This window comes from Prunus mume, linkage group LG5 (genome assembly GCF_029339155.1).
Source record: "Prunus mume cultivar Tortuosa linkage group LG5, ASM2933915v1, whole genome shotgun sequence".
NCBI lineage: Eukaryota > Viridiplantae > Streptophyta > Magnoliopsida > Rosales > Rosaceae > Prunus > Prunus mume.
Window position 1 is genome coordinate 20,352,369 of NC_142702.1, and position 20,859 is coordinate 20,373,227.

At 35.4% G+C, this 20,859-nt stretch overlaps 3 protein-coding genes across 13 annotated transcripts; all 3 read right to left on the minus strand.

Moving 5' to 3' along the window:
• Nucleotides 1–652: 652 nt before the first annotated feature.
• Nucleotides 653–8,524, minus strand: LOC103331869 ((R)-mandelonitrile lyase 2-like). Of its 9 annotated transcripts, none has more exons than XM_016794121.2 (14): nt 8,421–8,524; nt 7,047–7,158; nt 6,629–6,898; nt 6,213–6,308; nt 5,918–6,013; nt 5,596–5,680; nt 4,496–4,925; nt 4,326–4,363; nt 2,568–2,678; nt 2,150–2,419; nt 1,734–1,829; nt 1,439–1,534; nt 1,118–1,201; nt 653–1,029 (listed from the first exon to the last, which is right to left on the minus strand). In XM_016794121.2, the coding sequence occupies exons 3-9, from the start codon at nt 6,710–6,712 to the stop codon at nt 2,659–2,661; spliced, it is 849 nt and encodes a 282-aa protein (XP_016649607.2). In that variant the 5' UTR covers nt 6,713–6,898; nt 7,047–7,158; nt 8,421–8,524; the 3' UTR covers nt 653–1,029; nt 1,118–1,201; nt 1,439–1,534; nt 1,734–1,829; nt 2,150–2,419; nt 2,568–2,658. The 9 variants fall into 9 exon arrangements, with proteins under 9 accessions (XP_016649607.2, XP_008232763.2, XP_088909583.1 ...); XM_008234541.3 differs by having other exon boundaries at nt 6,629–6,909; XM_089053457.1 differs by having other exon boundaries at nt 6,988–7,158.
• Nucleotides 8,525–10,067: 1,543 nt separating this feature from the next.
• LOC148917264 (uncharacterized) lies at nt 10,068–13,302 on the minus strand. The gene is made up of 4 exons (XM_089051616.1): nt 12,617–13,302; nt 10,745–10,840; nt 10,436–10,519; nt 10,068–10,342 (listed from the first exon to the last, which is right to left on the minus strand). Exons 1-4 carry the CDS (start codon nt 12,695–12,697, stop codon nt 10,178–10,180), a joined length of 426 nt encoding a protein of 141 aa, XP_088907742.1. The 5' UTR covers nt 12,698–13,302; the 3' UTR covers nt 10,068–10,177.
• Nucleotides 13,303–13,979: 677 nt separating this feature from the next.
• On the minus strand, nt 13,980–19,151 carry DGD2 (digalactosyl diacylglycerol deficient 2). Of its 3 annotated transcripts, none has more exons than XM_008234546.3 (6): nt 18,858–19,150; nt 17,832–18,218; nt 17,099–17,365; nt 16,307–16,656; nt 15,380–15,867; nt 13,980–14,649 (listed from the first exon to the last, which is right to left on the minus strand). In XM_008234546.3, exons 2-6 carry the CDS (start codon nt 18,111–18,113, stop codon nt 14,630–14,632), a joined length of 1,407 nt encoding a protein of 468 aa, XP_008232768.2. In that variant the 5' UTR covers nt 18,114–18,218; nt 18,858–19,150; the 3' UTR covers nt 13,980–14,629. The 3 variants fall into 3 exon arrangements, with proteins under 3 accessions (XP_008232768.2, XP_088908967.1, XP_008232767.2); XM_089052841.1 differs by having other exon boundaries at nt 14,424–14,662; nt 18,858–19,145; XM_008234545.3 differs by lacking the exon at nt 13,980–14,649 and adding an exon at nt 15,011–15,303 and having other exon boundaries at nt 18,858–19,151.
• Between the last annotated feature and the right edge of the window lie 1,708 nt (nt 19,152–20,859).

The following is a 20,859-nucleotide window of genomic DNA, read 5'->3' on the forward strand; positions in this document are numbered from 1 at the left end:
CATATTTTTCAACCAGGAGTACTGTGGCAATAATCATATATTCTTTGTGGAATCTAACGTCTATTTCCATGAATAGCGTACCACGCAGAGCTCTAAAGTATTCTATGACAGTCTATAGTTTTACTAACAGCATGATTTCTTTAAAGAATTATGGAGATTTAGTCGGACCAGAAGAACAAGAAGGTATTACCGAATACCCCATAACTGACGAAACTTATGAGAATTTGACTAAAGCTGCAAAAGCAAGTAGGAGAGATTTGGTTTACTTGAAAACACAGATGGATTCATTAGCCGAGGAGGAAAGTAAATGAGGAAACCATGTTAGTCTCGGCATATACACAATTTCTGTATTTTGGGTCTCTTTCTTTTATATTTAGAAAATAAATGAAATAATCACACGTATGTGTTTGAGCAGGCTCTGCAAAGTAATGTACTATTTAATCGCGAGTACTGAATATAATGATCAATTATTGTAACAATAGTACATAATATCTGTAGCTTTGTATTTTATTTTCTTTTTCTTTTTATGTTCGTGCTTTCATTTCTTCAAATTCCTAATGAACATATGGAAAGTAATATTTACTTAAAAAGCTCGATTTATATATAACTTTTGTGTCATGTAGGATTGCATTCATTTTTCAGATTTGCCGGATAAGATGCATGCAGAACTTTTGCATTGCACTTTAAAGGTAAGTTCTCATTCTAGAAAGGAGAAGGAAGCCTTAAAGCTTTTAGTCCTAATATACAGAGGTAGTATGCTAGAGAAAATGACATGCCTTTAACCAAATGCATACACATCTGGCCCATAGTTACTGAGGGCATGGACACATCACTGCCTCAATGTTAGTGTCCTAACTGATGGCTCAACTCAAACCTTCAAGATACTGTCCTTGGGAATAACTAAGTCCAACATATAGTACGAATATACTTTCTATCCTCTGCCCTAAAACAAGAAATTGGGTAGTGCTACACTGCGTGCAGTATTGCGAGTTGCCCAGCAGCAGTAGGTTTTACTATTGCCGCTTGTTGCTGCATGTTTCAAGAAGGAAAAGGAGAAGGTAAGAAAATGCACACATAGCTTGTAGTAGTCTATAGAAATGATCCATTTTGGTATTACCGCTAAGGGGCAGCGGAAGATATTGTGGCCAACTTCCTTGCACCGACTGCAGAATTGATGGCCGACTTTGGTGCGGCCTCCAGTCTGAAAATTGAGACAAATGGACAGGAAAAGTTAATGGAAAACAGAATTAGTAAAACTTTACTAGAGAAAGGAAGAGTAAAATTTTGTAAGCAAATGTGGTGACAGAGTTAGCAATCTATAATAGGAGGGGCCAGTTCATGGAGTTCTAAGCTCAACTCCTCAGACAATGTAATTGATGATTATAGTTATGCAAAGTATAGGGAAACATAATAAAAACATAAAGAAGTATCTGATCACCTGCTTGGGAGTATTTTCCCTAGATTCTCTATCCTTGTAATGAAACATATCTTCCACTGAGTTTACTCGTATTCCTGTTCCCAAATTCACATAATTCTGCAACACCGCATCAAATAAATTTGTTAGATTGAAGCAATTATGAGGATAAAGTCTCATGACAAGTAAAGGCAGTGACTGAGTTAGCAATCTATAATAGGAGGGGCACCAGTTTGTGGAGTTCTAAGCTCAATCATTGACTCCTCCATATGCAAATTATAGAGAAACATTATAAAAACAAAAAGAAGTATCTGATCACCTGCTTGGGATTATTTTCCCCAGATTTGCTATTCTTGTAACAAAACATATCTTCCACTGAGTTTACTCGTATTCCTGTTCCCAAATTCACATAATACTGCAACAACACATCAAATAAATTTTTAGTTTGAAGTTATTATGAGGATAAAGTCCCATGACAAGTAAATGCAGTGAAAGAGTTAGCAATCTATAATAGTGGGGGACACCAAGTATAGCTATTGGTGCAAATGGATTGGAATCTGTCCAATCTAATAACAAGAAACAGCTACAATTACATATATCCATCTCAAAATCAAAATCAACCAAACAGTTCTAGAACTCCTAAATTTTACAAAGAGAAAAGAAAACAGAAACAAACATCCAAACATAAACTAATTTTGTACATAGAAGAGAGCCAGGAATCAGGTGTTTAGGTACCAAGGTTTTAGATCCGTCCTTTTGGATTTCACTCTTCAACTCCCGGCCATCAGGAATTGGGCATCCTGTGTGCTTATCTACCATCTTTGAGAATGATGTTCTCCTTCTTCAATGGTGCTTGCAGGAATCTCTCCCCTCAACTTTCTCCTTGTTTGAGGGTCCTTTTAACCCTAAACTTCCGATAAGAACGAGGCATTAAAGGAAAAGTTCTTGAAACGGATATGCCTCTGAGTCATGTAATCCCATCTTCTCAGTGTGTTTTCACGAGAGCTGAAACGTAACTGAAGATAAGGACAAGTACTTTTGCCTTAATAAAATAATAGAACTGGAAATGACAAACTAAACAGCGCACCATTCACCAGAAGACAGTAAAAACGCTCAAGACAGGATGAATAACAGATAACAGAGAAGGCATTACCAAAACTTCCGATAAGAACGAGGTGTTTAAGGAAAAGTCCTGAAACGGAAACGCCTCTTGAGTCACGTGATCCCATCTTCTCAGTGTGTTTTCACGAGGGCCAAAACGTAACTGAAAATAAAGACAATTACTTCTGCCTTAAGAATATAATAGAACAACTGGAAATGACAAACTAAACAGCGCACCATCCACAAGAAGACAGTAAAAACGCTCAAGCCAGGATGAAAGCCAGATAAGAGAGAAAGTATTACCAAAAACAAACCTACTTAGCATTTCAGAGCTCATATTGATTCTTTTTTTTCTTTGGTGGAAATATAAAAAATCATAATTAGATCCTCAATGTCCCCATTGTAATCACAATTCACAAGAACGATAGTAGGTATTATCTATAGTAGACTGAATGTGTACCTAGAATGAAATTTAGTTCAGGGCATCTGAAGTTTGCATACCATATTTTCCTATATCCCCCGTTGTTAATCAATAAATATTTCCAGTTATGATTTTGAAAATGTCACATTTTTGCCCTTTTCACACTTGGATTTTAGAATCTAAAAGCTATGCGCTGCAGTATTTAATAGGCATGTAAATAAAGCAATGCAAATTTCTGAAGTTAAATGATTATCTTCCATGCAGAGAAACAAAAGGAAACACTTTAAACCAGTACAAAATTATTAGACACGAGTAGCCTAACTGGTACACAAAAACAACAGAATCCATCAATGTCGAAACACATTTTTTTTTATAGCAATTATTACACACACATACACTCAAAATTCATACCTTCCCACCTCTCGGCTTTCAAGATGGCTAATATCCTACTGAGTGAGATTCAAAGCCCTTTAACATTTATGAAGTTCTGAATAACATCACTATTAACAGCCCAATAATATATAAAAGCAGCCCAAAAAGAAATAATCACTTCATAATAGCTGAATTTCTTTGAATTGCCAAAACATACATACACAAACTAAATTTCCTTGTCACAAGAAACAACAATGAGTTGAACAACACAAGAAAATATAGTATTATGAAGAAGATAAGAATTAAAAAATAAAGACCTGATGTTAATAGCCTAAATTTCAATACAACCCTACCCAGAATGGTAACAACTAGACCCAACTTGAAAACAAAATATACAATCATGCAATCAAACAAAATAAATATCTGACGAGGCTCACGGAGTAAAGAGACTTGTTATGAAGTTTCAAAGATAGAGAAGCTGAGACATCAAGAAAGACAATCTGGCATACAAAGATGGAAAAATAAAAATTTTGGAACAGTAGCAAAGAAGCATGTGAAGGCTAGGTGCGGTGAGAACACATATGAGAGGATGAACAAAAGATGGTGACTATACAAGATGAAGACCCATGATGGGTTAGGAATGAGGAATGCCAACGACTCTCAATTTGGCAGAGGATCTCAAGGATTAGCAACGACTCTCAAGGAGACCACAAACATAGGTCACAAGAAAACCTAGGCTCTTATCCCATGTCAAATAAAGTAGGGCAAATATTCAGATATGCTCAGATTCACTCATATTCTCATATTTTCTCATCTTATTATTCTTCTCCAATATGGAGGTATTTATAGAGAAGTACAACCCTAAATAAAATAGGAAATAAATCCAAATTACAATAGAAAATAAATATAAATTACAATAGGAAATAAATCTCAATTATAATAGGACTAGATAAATGGGTAAGTAACCAAAATCCTAACATAGTAAGGAACCAAAATCCTAACTAAGTAAGGACTCACCAACAAATCTTTCTTGCAGAATTTTGGAGCCCACGTACCTGCCCAAAGTACAAAATTGAAATTTATGAAAAAGAGCAGGATGGCATAGAATTAATATTACAAACAAGACAGTCAAGCCAAATATATTAATGACAAGTTCTAGTGGTTGCAAGTAAGTGTATATGACGTACCTCCCTAACATCAGATAGAAGCCCTGTGGATGGCTCGCTGGTGTGGAAGGGAATGTGGAGCCATCAACAACGCGTAATGCGTTGATCCCTGTAACACGGAAATCATCATCAAGCACCTCCCCGACAAGGCATCCACCATGGTAATGCCAATATGACGCTACTGCCTCTTGGCAAAATGTTTCAAAAGCTGCATCATCTGTCTGGTTCTCTGGCAAAGGTATTCCCAAAATATCAAAACCTTCTATGCCCGGCAAATCTTCCACTTTATATGGTTTTAATGCGTCTGAGCTCAAGAATTCACCAATCTTCTTCATGCCGCTAACACAATGAGCAAGGTCAGTTGAATTAGAATAGTAGTTGAATGTGACATTTGGAGCGACTCTCACGTCAGAGGTTGATTGCAGCGTGACAGTACCATGAGATAATGTTCCTGGAACATTGTTAACAATGTGAGCGAAAGTCGTATTTGGCAGGGATAGATAGCTTTGTATTTTTTTATTTTTTTATTTATATGTTCGTGCTTTCATTTCTTCAAATTCCTAATGAACATATGGAAAGTAATATTTACTTAAAAAGCTCGATTTATATATAACTTTTGTGCCATGTAGGATTGCATTCATTTTTCAGATTTGCCGGATAAGATGCATGCAGAACTTTTGCATTGCACTTTAAAGGTAAGTTCTCATTCTAGAAAGGAGAAGGAAGCCTTAAAGCTTTTAGTCCTAATATACAGAGGAAGTATGCTAGAGAAAATGACATGCCTTTAACCAAATGCATACACATCTGGCCCATAGTTACTGAGGGCATGGACACATCACTGCCTCAATGTTACTTAGTGTCCTAACTGCAACTCAAACCTTCAAGACACTGTCCTTGGGAATAACTAAGTCCAACATATAGTACGAATATACTTTCTATCCTCTGCCCTAAAACAAGAAATTGGGCAGTGCTACACTGCGTGCAGTATTGCGAGTTGCCCAGCAGCAGTAGGTTTTACTATTGCCGCTTGTTGCTCCATGTTTCAAGAAGGAAAAGGAGAAGGTAAGAAAATGCACACATAACTTGTAGTAGTCTATAGAAATGACCCATTTTGGTATTACCGCTAAATGGGCAACGGAAGATATTGTGGCCAACTTCCTTGCACCGACTGCAGAATTGATGGCCGACTTTGGTGCGGCCTCCAGTCTGAAAATTGAGACAAAGGGACAGGAAAAGTTAATGGAAAACAGAATTAGTAAAACTTTACTAGAGAAAGGAAGAGTAAAATTTTGTAAGCAAATGTGGTGACAGAGTTAGCAATCTATAATAGGAGGGGCTAGTTCATGGAGTTCTAAGCTCAACTCCTCAGACGATGTAATTGATGATTATAGTTATGCAAAGTATAGGGAAACATAATAAAAACATAAAGAAGTATCTGATCACCTGCTTGGGAGTATTTTCCCCAGATTCTCTATCCTTGTAACGAAACATATCTTCCACTGAGTTTACTCGTATTCCTGTTCCCAAATTCACATAATTCTGCAACACCGCATCAAATAAAGTTGTTAGTTTGAAGCAATTATGAGGATAAAGTCCCATGACAAGTAAAGGCAGTGACCGAGTTAGAAATCTATAATAGGAGGGGCACCAGTTCGTGGAGTTCTAAGCTCAATCATTGACTCCTCCATATGCAAATTATAGAGAAACATTATAAAGACAAAAAGAAGTATCTGATCACCTGATTGGGATTATTTTCCCCAGATTTGCTATTCTTGTAACAAAACATATCTTCCACTGAGTTTACTCGTATTCCTGTTCCCAAATTCACATAATACTGCAACAACACATCAAATAAGTTTTTAGTTTGAAGTTATTATGAGGATAAAGTCCCATGACAAGTAAATGCAGTGAAAGAGTTAGCAATCTATAATAGTGGGGGGCACCAAGTATAGCTATTGGTGCAAATGGATTGGAATCTGTCCAATCTAATAACAAGAAACAGCTACAATTACATATATCCATCTCAAAATCAAAATCAACCAAACGGATCTAGAACTCCTAAATTTTACAAAGAGAAAAGAAAAGAGAAACAAACATCCAAACATAAACTAATTTTGTACATAGAAGAGAGCCAGGAATCAGGTGTTTAGTTACCAAGGTTTTAGATCCGTCATTTTGGATTTCACTCTTCAACTCCCGGCCATCAGGAATTGGGCATCCTGAGTGCTTATCTACCATATTTGAGAATGATGTTCTCCTTCTTCAATGGTGCTCTCAGGAATCTCTCCCCTCAACTTTCTCCTTGATTGAGGGTCCTTTTAACCCTGAACTTCCGATAAGAACGAGGCGTTAAAGGAAAAGTTCTTGAAACGGATATGCCTCTGAGTCATGTAATCCCATCTTCTCAGTGTTTTTTCACGAGAGCTGAAACGTAACTGAAGATAAGGACAATTACTTTTGCCTTAATAAAATAATAGAACTGGAAATGACAAACTAAACAGCGCACCATTCACCTGAAGACAATAAAAACGCTCAAGACAGGATGAATGCCAGATAACAGAGAAGGCATTACCAAAACTTCCGATAAGAACGAGGTGTTTAAGGAAAAGTCCTTGAAACGGAAATGCCTCTTGAGTCACGTGATCCCATCTTCTCAGTGTGCTTTCACGAGGGCCAAAACGTAACTGAAAATAAAGACAATTACTTCTTCCTTAAGAATATAATAGAACAACTGGAAATGACAAACTAAACAGCGCACCATCCACAAGAAGACAGTAAAAACGCTCAAGCCAGGATGAAAGCCAGATAAGAGAGAAAGTATTACCAAAAACAAACCTACTTAGCATTTCAGAGCTCATATTGATTCTTTTTTTTCTTTTGGTGGAAATATAAAAAATCATAATTAGATCCTCCATGTCCCCATTGTAATCATGATTCACAAGAACGATAGTAGGTATTATCTATAGTAGACTGAATGTGTACCTAGAATGAAATTTAGTTCAGGGCATCTGAAGTTTGCATACTATATTTTCCTATATCCCCCGTTGTTAATCAATAAATATTTCCAGTTATGATTTTGAAAATGTCACATTTTTGCCCTTTTCACACTTGGATTTTAGAATCTAAAAGCTATGCGCTGCAGTATTTAATAGGCATGTAAATAAAGCAATGCAAATTTCTGAAGTTAAATGATTATCTTCCATGCAGAGAAACAAAAGGAAACACTTTAAACCAGTACAAAATTATTAGACACGAGTAGCCTAACTGGTACACAAAAACAACAGAATCCATCAATGTCGAAACACATTTTTTTATTTATAGCAATTATTACACACACATACACTCAAAATTCATACCTTCCCACCTCTCGGCTTTCAAGATGGCTAATATCCTACTGAGTGAGATTCAAAGCCCTTTAACATTTATGAAGTTCTGAATAACATCACTATTAACAGCCCAATAATATATAAAAGCAGCCCAAAAAGAAATAATCACTTCATAATAGCCGAATTTCTTTGAATTGCCAAAACATACATACACAAACTAAATTTCCTTGTCACAAGAAACAACAATGAGTTGAACAACACAAGAAAATATAGTATTATGAAGAAGATAAGAATTAAAAAATAAAGACCTGATGTCAATAGCCTAAATTTCAATACAACCCTACCCAGAATGGTAACAACTAGACCCAACTTGAAAACAAAATATACAATCATGCAATCAAACAGAATTAAACATATCAATTCAGATGCCATCAAACTTCCATAAATGAACGCACATATTTTTTGAGAAAAAAACACCAAGCCAGAGAGAAATACCCTTCCCAATTTCTTTTTTGGAGCAACTACTAACTTTCATCAGCACCATTTCTCCATTACCAAACAACAAGAAAGTAAGTAAATTTGCAAATTGTTCATATATAAAGCAAAGCTTTCAGTTGTACCTTGCTTGGGGTCTCTTCATCTTCATGTCCTCCGAGCTTAAAAGAGGTACCTTGCTTGCCGGTTTGACGACATAGTTGTCTGAAACCAAACCCCTGAGTGGAAGTCGTTTTCTCAGAAACTGAAAACTCTAAAACGACGCCGTATACTCTTCAAATATATTAATATTTAACTGTTTAAATGTATTCGAATATTTTAAAGGTTAAGTAAAATCTTTTCGACCAAAAACAAAAAGCAGCATCTTAGCTTTTTTTAATTATTGTAATCTGTAATTATGTTTTAATTATTATTTCTTTAGTGAATGATTAGTATTTAAATATTTTACTAATTTCACAAATTTCTTAATAAATAGTAATTAATTATTTTAAATTATTTTGTGGACTTCTTTTATTTTTTATACAAAATTAGTTTTTTTAGTTTAATGTTTGCAATTAATTAATATCTTATCCTTATTTAATTATATTAATTATTATTTATGTTTTTATTATTATTTATTTAATGAGTAATTAGTATTTAATTATTTTAATTAATTTCATAAATTACTTAATAAATACTAACGACCTATATATACTTATCTTAAAATAATTTTGTGGAATTTAAAATTATTTAAAATTTCTAAATATATTTTTAAAATAGTTTCAATTATTAGAAAATTATTTTAGTATTCCGAGAATGGATTTGAGCCCCTAAACCCTAAATCTGAGTCTCAAACCCTTTTCAAGCTTCGAACCCTAACCACGAAGCTACTACAGGGCACTTATGACTCGATTAGGCTTGGATACTCACGTAATTCGACCTAGGGTTTTATTATTGACCAGGAAAATTCACTGAGACATGTCTAAGTTAGGTCCGGTTACGTCGTACTGACCCAAGACCTGATTATTAAATATTAATTATTATGTATATATAATCCAAGCCCAATCAAAAGGTGAGGCCCAAGTTCCACTTAACTAGACGGACCTTCCAAATAGCACATGTGGGAAGACTCCCACTTATAAGGAATAGAGACTTTCTCTTCTTCTTCCAATATGGCACTCTAGTTTATGTATTTCATTCAAACTCCAACAAGTAGTTGATATTATCGAATCACATTCTGACTTGGATTTAGGGTTTGGACGTTAAAATCCATTTTTGGAATACTAAGGACTCGATTAGGCTCAGACATGTAAATAATATAAATAAGAATTTCTTTTCCTTTCTCTGGCCATTAAAATTTTGAAACCCTTGTCTCGTCCACCATTTCTCCATTACCAAACCCCTGACTAACTAGTGGAAGTCGTTTTCCCAGATAATTAAAACTACAAGAAATGTTTCTTCTAATTCTATGGGACATTTTCCCTACTAGAAATGTTTCTTCTAATTCTACCAACGTACAAAACATTCCTAAATGGGGTGAAGTTGAGGCTAAAGCTGCCCTTGTAGCTCTTCTAGCTGTTCATGGAGCAAGCATGCTGTCTTAAAAGGGTTGGTATGTTAAAGAAGCTTCATGAATTTACAAATAATAGGTCCTCAACACAAGTCACGATCCAGCAGGGTTTTTCTCAGAAGCATCAACTCAACTCACCATGCTGCATGTCTTAGAAGGGTTGGCATGTTGAAGAAACTGGATGTTGCATAAGATGAATGTGGACATGTGCGTGGTGTGTGGAAGTAGAAATCTAATTCCAATGAGCTCTAAGATTTTCAAAGACGCAATACAAACTCATTTGAGAGTACAAGTTCAAATTTATCAGAAACATTAACAATACAAAAAAACTCTTTACATAGGCTTGGGGGACTCTGGGGATTTGGGAGGTTGATGACAACTTCTACAGTTGTGCCCTATTTTACCACACTTACTACAGCGTGGCGACTTCCTTGTTCTGGCCACTGTCACACGCCCACTCAGGCTGCGTGCAGTAGGTTTCGTGATTGCTGCTTGTTGCTGCATGTTTTAGGAAGGAAAAGGAGAAGGTAAGAAAAAGCACACTTAATTTGTAGGAGTCTATAGAAATGACTCTACCCATTGTGGTATTACCGCTAAGGGGCAAAGGAAGATATTGTGGCCAACTTCCTTGCACCTACTGCAGAATTGATGGCTGACTTTGGTGCGGCCTCCAGTCTGAAAATTGAGACAGAAGGACAGGAAAAGAAAATGGAAAACAGAATTAGCAACACTTTACTAGAAAAAAAAGAAGAGTAAAACTTTGAAAGTAAACGCAGTAACAGAGTTAGGAATCTGTAATAGGAGGGGAATTGGAGAAGATAAATCTACAAATAACCAGGGCCCATGTCCAAAAAAAAAAAAAGGTATAGACAAACATAATAAAAAGAAGTATCTGATCACCTGCTTGGGATTATTTTCCCCTGATTCGCTATTCTTGTAATGAAGCATATCTTCCACTGAGTTTACTTGTATTCCTGTTCCCAAATTCACATAATACTGCAACACCACATCAAATAAATTTGTTAGTTAGAAGAAATTATGAGGATAAAGTACCATGATTTGCAAAAATGTTTTCAGTATCACAAATTTTTGGCAAATTGTTCCTTCTATTTATTCATCCTGTATTTCTGAGAACGTGGTTTTTCAGACATGTAGGCACTAGGAAAATCGAGCATAAAAGTATGAAACTACGAACATTACAAGAGCTTAAGGCTTAGTGCTAAGATAGAATATCATGTTCCATGCTTGAAGATTAAAAACTTATAAAATCAGAGGCAGTTATGCTGTTTTTCGTTTTTCTAAGGACTTGCACTGTTGACAGCAGTTTTAAATGATTTGAAACGAAGAATTATAGCACGACACAATGCTTTTATAAATAGTTCTTCCAGTGATCTTACTAAATTACAGAATCTACTTACTGTAGCAGTGTTAATAAAATATTAGTTCAATGGGAAAGTAATTAGGCAACTGATTCATCTCTTTAATGACTTTCCGTCTTCCTTACCAGGCAGGGTCAGCTTTCTACCTTTAGTGGCTGTTATACCAGTCTCGTGACTTTCGATAGAGGTTCTTGAGGAAATGAAAGAAAAAATTAATGTGTGCCACCATGCTTTCCAGCATGATGAGACGCATTACTAAAACTAAAATAAATTAGAGGAATCTACAAAGAGACCAAGAAGCAAATATAGAATTTTCTTGTCAACAAATTTCCATCTTCTTCATTTGATAGCGGTTTTTCTACTGAACTCCGGACTTTTGATAGCTGTTCTTAAAGAAATGAAAGAAAAAAATAACGCGCATCTCCAGGCTTTCTGGCATGGCAACACGTGTAACTGAAACTGACATAAATGAGAAGCATTTTCAAAGGCAATCATAATAATACAAAATTTTTGTTTCAACAAGTTTCCATCTTCCTCACCTATGTGACATTTAGATGAAGAGAATTTTTAAACTTCCATGAATCCATGTTGCTTAGATGGTTGCCAATCTTTGCTTGCTTACTTTTAACTTTTTTGTGGGTAGAACCATCTGCTTTGATGTTCTTCATATAAGTTTCAACCTATGAACTTCTTGTTGTTTGTGGCCAGACGCAAGCTTCATTTATATAAAAAATTCCTTTTTGGTGAACATTTTGGAGATGTTATTAGAATTAACTATCCAAAGTTGGCAATTACATTATTAAAATTTGAGTTCTAAAGCACTTTTCTTCTGTATGAATGTTAGAGAATGATGGTCTTAAGATCAACCTATTAAAGTTGATAGCATCGTATTAACAGCATCTCAATGTCAATGATCAACTTAACTATTGCTTTTGGCCTTTGTAGTTTGTGGTGTTTCTTACTGGTTTTAGGTATGCTTTTCACATGTACCTAATAATCTCTTAAGTATTTTATGTAAGTGCTAGTAGAGGAGCTATGAAATTGTTATTTGAGGAGCTACACATTTTTTCTGGCATTGCTGCATGTTAAAGGAGGACATCAACATAAACAGAAACAAAACTGTAACCGATTTAAATCCAAAATCACATAGAAATAAGGTTAAAAGGAATTTAAAAACTTGACCTGTAAAATTGATACATAAAAGAAAGACCAAAAACAAAAACAGAACCCATGTCACATCATGCAATATTCTAATTAATGGCCAGCAAAAGAGAACTTAAACCCCTAACATTCATTAGCATTCAGTAAACTCCATAACAAAACCAGAAATTCAAACTTCACACTCAATTAGATAAAATTCCAACATCTAAATCAGGTTAACAGTTCTTATTACCTTAACCTTAGTTCCATCCTCTTTTCTCTCAGTTCCCGGAACCCAACCAGCGGGAAGATTGCTCGAGCTCTCACCAGCCATGTTCACAAGCTTTAATCTTGCAGAGACCCAAAACACAAACAAAATCACAAGCTTCAATCTTGCAGAGACCCAAAATACAAATAAACTCAAACTCTCTCTGGGACAATCTTTCAAGCACTAAGCCTGCAATATGAACTAGGTGATTAAAAAGAGCCTGCCCGGAGAAGGAAAAGATGCGTCTGAAGTCACGTGTCTCCATTCTGCTACTGCAAAACAGAGCGGTTACAGGCAAGAGCTGAAAAGGAACTTGATCTTTTCTCAGGATTAGCTCAGGATTTAGCTTTTGCTTTGCTTGATTTGGTAGGTTCTTGAATTTGCATGAGGAAGAGGACAGAAGGTAAGTGGGTTTTGAGCTGGATTTTCTGTGGGAGTGAAGATTGGCGGTTTTGGGTATGAAGTTGGCATTTGGATTTCATTGCCATTTCAGGTGACTGAGCGTGGAGAGTGTGAGGAAACTTGAAAACAAGCCGTTACTGATTTGAATTGCTGTAGGTGGGTCTGTAAAACAACGAGAGAGACTTTCATGCAACATGAACATCCCGCCAATAGCACAATGACGGTCGAGATAACTTTTCCACATGTTATTACCTTATTGGCCAGATAGCAAAATAATACTAAAATAATACTATCTTGATACATGAAAGTTTTTTTTAGCCATTTACGGCCCCTGTTTTTAAATTCCAAGAGTCTCATTATCTTCATTTAAAATTGCAGGGGTCAATCGAGTTTAGCCTAGTGAAAAATTGTAGGGGTCAATCGTTTAGTTTAATGGAAAATTGCTTTAACTTGCAAAACAAAGATGTCATGTTTGAATTCTTATGTCATCTTGGTTTTTTATGTGGAGAGCATTTGTGCTCACCAATTTATCCGAAGGTGTACCCTCACCAATCTTTCAATATTTGACATGTGTCTATAGGCATAACCATGGTTCCATAAATACATAGTAAAGAGTTAATCATTGTTATGCCTATTGGACACGTGTCAAATATTGAGAATGGTGGTGAATGTACACCTTAGGTTAAAGTGGTGAGCAAAAATATTTCCTTGTATGTGTGGTAGAAATACCCATCTTCAAAAAAAAAAAAAAAAAATTGAAGGGTACTTTTGTGAATAATGCTACTCCTACTACATTTGTATACCATATTCTAATACCAGTTTGGAAATACTTTGTTTTTTTTTTTTGTTGAAAAGTTTGGAAATACTTATGGTAATTAAAAAATAGCTTTTATCCTCATTCCCATATTCAGTTTTCGAACTCGTACTTTAAAAAATGTTTGCACAGTTGTTATGGTAGTTATTTGGCCATAAAAATATATAGTTTATTCATAGGCACAAAATATATATTTGTTTTTGGGTGATGTTGGGGGGCGAAGCCCCAGAAACGGACTACTCAGGATGATTTAAACAAACCAACAGAGAATGAACAACTCCTAGCAAATCATCGAGAAGCTTCGAACTAACACAAGAGGGAGCAGACTCAAGGATGCATTGACCAAGGTCTGTGTTGTTGCTCCAGTTAGCTAGAGAGAGCGTCTGCCACTTCATTCTTCTCCCTGTATATATGAAGAATAGAGCAGCTATCAAATTGGTCCATCATAGCGCAGCATCGAAGTATCAGTGGGGCAAGAGGATGGTAGCCAAACAAGTCTGGTTTCTGCACGAGCTGGACAACTGTGGCAGCATCCATTGCACAAGCTGCATAAGCTGGACAACTGCAGCCCAAAAAACAACCCCCACACTTCAGCTTCAAGAATGTGGCCTTTCCCTAAATTGACAGAGAAGCCACTAACCCAATCACCCCTCGAGTTCCTGATAACACCACCAGCACCAATGCAGCCAGAAGAGCTTCTTCTAGACCCATCCACGTTCAATTTGAATTGACCAGTACTGGGAGATTCCCAAGCAAGGAAAACCTGGACTTTTTCAGATTCTTTAGCGGTTGCACGGGCAGCCTGCATCCATTTTCTAGCAGCAGTGAGAAAAGTTTTAACTGGATTATAATTGGGTTCCCCAGCAGACTGAAAATATGACGGTTCCTCCATTTCCATAAGAACCAACAAGTAAACACAAAAATAATAAACCACTGGATTCCATCAGTCCTTTTAGCTTTAGACAATAAATTCGAAAAAAGCCAAGGATGAATATCCATCAAATATAATTTAGTTTAATAGTTAATTTATAAGTGGTATTTGATGTTTTTATATGTGACAATAACAAAGTTATAAACTAAAATTAATTCCAACACTCATTAAGTAAACATGCTATGAGTGGATTTTCATTTCCTCAGCCAGAAGCAAGAACAAACACAGCAGAAAGTACAAAGTCATCGCAATATGTATTAAAATGGAAATCCACAACAATGTATATGTTATGTACATTGCAATTATAATTACAATTACAACCCCTCCCCAATTTCTCTGTTTTGTACTTGTCCAGAAAGACTAACAATGACAAGAGGCATTATTCAAATCATGTCCTTTGTAAAAACACATTCCTACATTCCCATCCAATTCTCAATTTCAGGAAACAAGAAAAATAAAACAGGAGCTACCCTTCTACACCACTTGATTTGGATTCCTCGGTAGCCAAATAAGCATGTCCTGAAACTGATATAATAAAGAATCTCTGAAATATTGTTTCATACAAGCAAACAACAAAATTATCTTCCCGAGGCTCGTTTACCTGCAGGGATGGGCAGCCCAAGCTCCTTACATTGTTCTTCATCTGGTTGTAAACTCTTTGGGATTGCACCAAATATCCTTCGTGTTGCTTCAAAACCAGAAGCCACATGATGCACATATGCCGATGCACCCTCCATGCTACTTGACAGCCTCAATGAGGTAGACATAAAGTTCTTTGTTGGACTTTTTGACAGTTTCCTTGTAAATTCCTGGTCTAGCTCAGTAACCCTTAAAAACCGTTCTGTGGCAGCCTCCCATGAAAGCTCATGCCTCTGTGCTTCAGTCAGCTGGGCAGGCTCTTCAGCAAGTGCATGTCGTGTGAGCTTAACAAAACCATCACCATTGTCATATGTTCGGCAATTTGGGAACTGCTTGAAGAATTCATTTGAGGGGTGATTGGCACATACAACAATTTTACCCATTGCCAATGCTTCTGCTGTGGTGGTGCAAACCACGTCTGTGGTGCTTGGATTGAGAAACACTTTATAACTGAAAGAAATACAAGGATAATATGTAAAAATTCCAACCATGCTGACCCTCTCTATGAAAGGGGGGTGTATTTGGAAGGAAAAGGGTTCAAACAGGTAACAAAATTGCCCTTGAGCTCACTGATAATAACCATGAGATAATTAAATTTCCAAACCACTTTTTTCCTTGGAATACCTACATTGCTATTATAATTAGAAATCATTGAATCCACATACGAGTCAAAAATCAGAAATCAATGTTCAAAGGAGAGCCATCCTATATTTTCATCCAAAAAATTAAAAGATTGGTGAAGACTCAAGTCAGACCAGCTTTCAATAGAATCATTGGTTGTGTAGTGCAATGTTGGACAACCAATTCTTTCTTTTTCAGGATGTCATCAAAACCATAGACTATTAATTTGATCTTATCAGCAGGTTGGCCAGATAGGTAGAAAGCTTACTCATGAAATAGAAGATCAGCATGGTCGCGTCCAGGGTGGACTCTAACAGCCAGTTCCAATCTTTTAGCAGCTTCTTGAACTTGATCAGAGTCCTCCCCCGTTCCATATAAATTGACCTCAAGTCCAGTTAATTCCTTTTGATTATCACGAAGAAGCTCGAGTAGCTCCTTGTAGCCTTTGCTCCACACCATCTTCCCAATGTAGTAGGCACCTTTGGTGAAGACCTGAATTCCATTTTGTTGTTGCTCTAGCTTTTTCTTGCCTATCTCAAGAAACTTGGGGTTGACTCCATGAACATTACAAATTATGGATTTAGGATAATCCTGGGTGGCAGCAGATAATCTGATTACCTAAAGTACATCAGAGTTGAGATCTGGTTAGCAAGTATATCAAGACAATGACAATAATGTAAGTCATTCATATCTCCCCAAATTTCCACTTCTAAATAAAATTGTTACAGAATATCAATTCTAATAATATAAGCCATTCTTGTAACCAAAAATATATATATGTCATTCATCTCTCTCTCTCTCTCTCTCTCTCTCTCTCTCTCTCATATGTCTCCAAATTATACAAAATGTCATTACTATTAATCATGAGCAGAGTTATCTAAAGGATCCAACAAACTACCGCTACAACTGTGCTGTTCATACAGCTAACAAGTCCAAGAGCAAATTTCACCAAGTCTTATAAAGAATCTAGAACAGGCTAGATAAAATAAATTCTGGAAAGAAAAAGCGTAACTACCCACGAAAAGCCATATCAAGAAAACTATCATTTATCCAGATGTACCTTGTGACAATATATACTGACAACCCAATTATTAATATATTTTAGAAGAAATGCTTGCATTCTTCCATTCTTCTCCCTTCTCACATATTCCAAATAATTGGTATGCACAATTCCTACAACGAGCCGAAATTTAATTTTCCATCTCTTCCCATGATGATACCACGTAAGGTGCTCTGGCTCCTCGAGGATGGCAATATCTGCTTTTTCATCAGGGATTCTTTCAGAAATATCTCCAACAGCAAGAATGCTCCTTTTATCTAAAGAAAACTGCAACAGAAGTGACAACATAAGTTGATACTACGATATAAGGCATGGAAAGAAGAAGAGCAGCTATCCTTGATGGTGCCAAAAGCAAGAAAAAGGAGAATATTGCATAGGGAACAGGGGAAGATGAGTCAACCTGGATGTCCACCAGGTTGATTGGGCATGCAGATTATAATTTGTTAAACTTGTAAATGATTGGAATGTAAAGAACAGGAGAGTCCCAAAAGGACAAAAATAAATAAATACAATTTGTGATTCTTAAAACATAAGGAGTTTCAATAATAAGAAAAACTGGTCAGCTACACAGCCTACCATGAAAAAGGCAAAGGCATCCATGCTCTTTTGGTGTTACATAGATTACTACTCTTTGATTCCCTCGATATTGTAAAACTCTCAACCAGCAATTAAAATGGATTTGTGCATGTACAAATTACAATGGTAATTGCAATAAATTAGTGGGTATATTTACCTTTCCAGGATAAAAAAGTATACCAAAATCAGATTTGAATCCAGTCCTCTCATCAACCCAGTGACGGACATAAGTCTCCTGCTCTGATGGTGAGCTGAACGTGATGTTGTTGGGATATACTAGTTTTTGGTCTTTCAATGATAACCAAGGAATGACCAAAGTGACGATTCTCTCCCCGTCTTTTGCAAGATAGGCTGCACGGAATAGAGGGTTGACTGCAGTTCCAGTCATCCATGGAAGGCTTGCAGTAGTGAATATCGCAATTTGCCGCTTCTTATCCATCCAATCATCAGGTACGCATGTAAAAACCAATCAGCTCTGTACACTACTGCTGTGCCCTCTTACAATTTGGACAACACAGATTGGGAATAAATAACCAAGTGTACACTGCATTGAGGAATAAATATGAAGTATCACTCAAACTGTATAACGAACTATGAAAGTTGTAACACCTTAAAAATGAAAGCAGCCCAAGTAATTTAATCACAGTTTGTATTAAATGAACACAGAAGCAAAAAATACTGTCATGGATGGAAGTATGATTTGTGGGACATTTTCCCCCGCATTCAATACTTATTTTCAGAACTTATACGTAGTTCTATGATTCTTTTGCAACAATTAAACATTGCTTACGATTATAATTTACAGTTCATATTATAAATAAAGAAAATTTGCATATACAGAATTAGATTCCCCCAAAAAAGAATCAAATGGACAGTGTAATTAAACCCATTTCCACTTTTTGTTTTTCAATAATTTCCTCCAGATTGATAAAATTACAACAACAAAAATCCACCATACTCCCAAGCTTTTGAGATCGAATACATGTAAAAGCTATCTGAATACACCAAATCCTTTTCAATTTAGAATATGAAATTCGAGAAGTGTAATCGAAGCAACCTAATTAACTCGACAGCGCTCAAACAAATACGGAACAGATTCTCATAATTTTTTATTTATTTAAAAATAGAGCATATATAATTAAGCAAAAAAGAAACAAATATATTCTGACTGAGAGAACTGTACCTTACAAATTTTCCGAAGAAAAAAGGAAGAAGTGAAGCTCAGAATCTGAAGGAAATGCAGGCAGAGAGAGAGAGAGAGAGAGAGAGAGAGAGGGTGAAAGATGGTTGGTTGCGTTGAGTGGAGGAGAGGGAATAAACTTTTCCGCGTGGGCGGATGGCTGCTTATACGACGTCGTGGAATAATACCTGTTTCACTGTTTCACGTCAAAGCGCTCTGAACAATACTCTTCTTGGTCTTGGTGGTCGGTTGGCGCGGACGCAACGTTAACTGCGAAGGCCGTTGTCCTTCAACCTCGTGGAATGGTACCCTTTTTTTTTATATTCCGACCATCTTTTTTTTATTTTTTATTTAAAAAAGGGACTTCCAATTTTATATTAATTTTAACAGCTACAAGGTATGTTTGTTTTGCATCAAGGAATCCAAAACTCGTCATGTACTCATTCTTAACATTAATTATATAGATAAATTCTACACAATTTAATTTTTATAAACAAATCCAAAATATGACCACTGGATCTATTGAATTTAATTTTAATTACTAAATTACTTTGATACCGTATTAAGTATTTTGAGTTTTTTAATGAGGTTTTAGGGTTATGTTTATTTTAAGAAATCAACGACAGTTTTATAATTTATAACAAGTTAAAAGCTTATTTATTATGTTGTAAATGAGCTTTAAGTGTGTTTCTAAAGTCCATTATATATATATTTTTAAATAATTTGGACTCCTATATTGAGTACAATAGTGAATTTCCCTTCTTTTTTTGCTTCTTAGGCCTTATGAGTAGACCTGTAAATGGGTCAGATTCGGATCGGATATATCTCAATTCAAACATAATCTATTTATAATCAGATTATCGAATTGGAATCGTATTCGAACTATTGGATTGCACCTATCAATTCATATTCGTTACACATCGGATCAAATTATTGTCAATTTATTTTGTGATGTTCAATAAAATTAAAATTTCATTAGTGGCCTCATTCCTTTATTTATCTACTTTTTTATATCAATTTTTGATATTTTATCATAAAAAATAGTTTTAAGTGTATTCTTAGTGTATATAAACTAAAATTACTCATGTACACATATAAAATATTAATATAAAGAATAGAAAAACAAAATTATACTTCATACTAAGTCGGATAGCATTATTATCGGATCAAATAAACTATAATCCATATATGGATCCATTTATAATCGGATTATCAAATTCAGATTGTAATCAGATTATTGGATTGAGAAGTCCAATCCATTTCCTATTAATTACATAGGTTTTGGATCAAAATCTCATCCATTGGCAGATCTATTTATGAGTGTACAAGTAGCTTTGTTTTATATTTAGTAATAAGTGCAATTTAATTTAATTTTTCTAATTATGTTTCCAGATAATAAGATAAAGATTTGAAGTTAGGAAGTAGACAATGACCAATTGATCTAGTGATAATTTGATTTCGATTTATTGTAGGAGACTCAAAGTTTGAAAAACTTCAAATTTTATAGACGATAGTTTGTTCTAGTATAATTTATAGAATAAATTTTTTCTCTGTTGTGATTTTATAGATAAGAGTTTGTTCTGGTGTTGAATAAAAAGAAAATAATTCAATATAATTAAGAAGTTGTATAGTCTCACTCCTCAATTAGATATGGTGTTGAGTTAAATAAATTTTTAGCATATACTGTTAACATAAAATTCTTCATGTTTAGTGGATGGGACTGAATTGGACTATTTCAATTAAAATAAACAAGAATCTTGACTGTTGTTTGGTGCGATGAAACTCGACTTATTAAATGGATAACAAACAAATTCACATATTGTGTCTTACAAGTCACACCACCTCTATAAGTGAGACTCATAAGAACTAAGTTGGACTTAATTCCAATTCAAATCGGACCATCAAACGAGGCCTTAATGAAGCCATACTATGTTTTATCTATATATAGAACATATGCATATTTATTTATATCTATTCTACTATTAGAAAAGACATCAATTAAGTT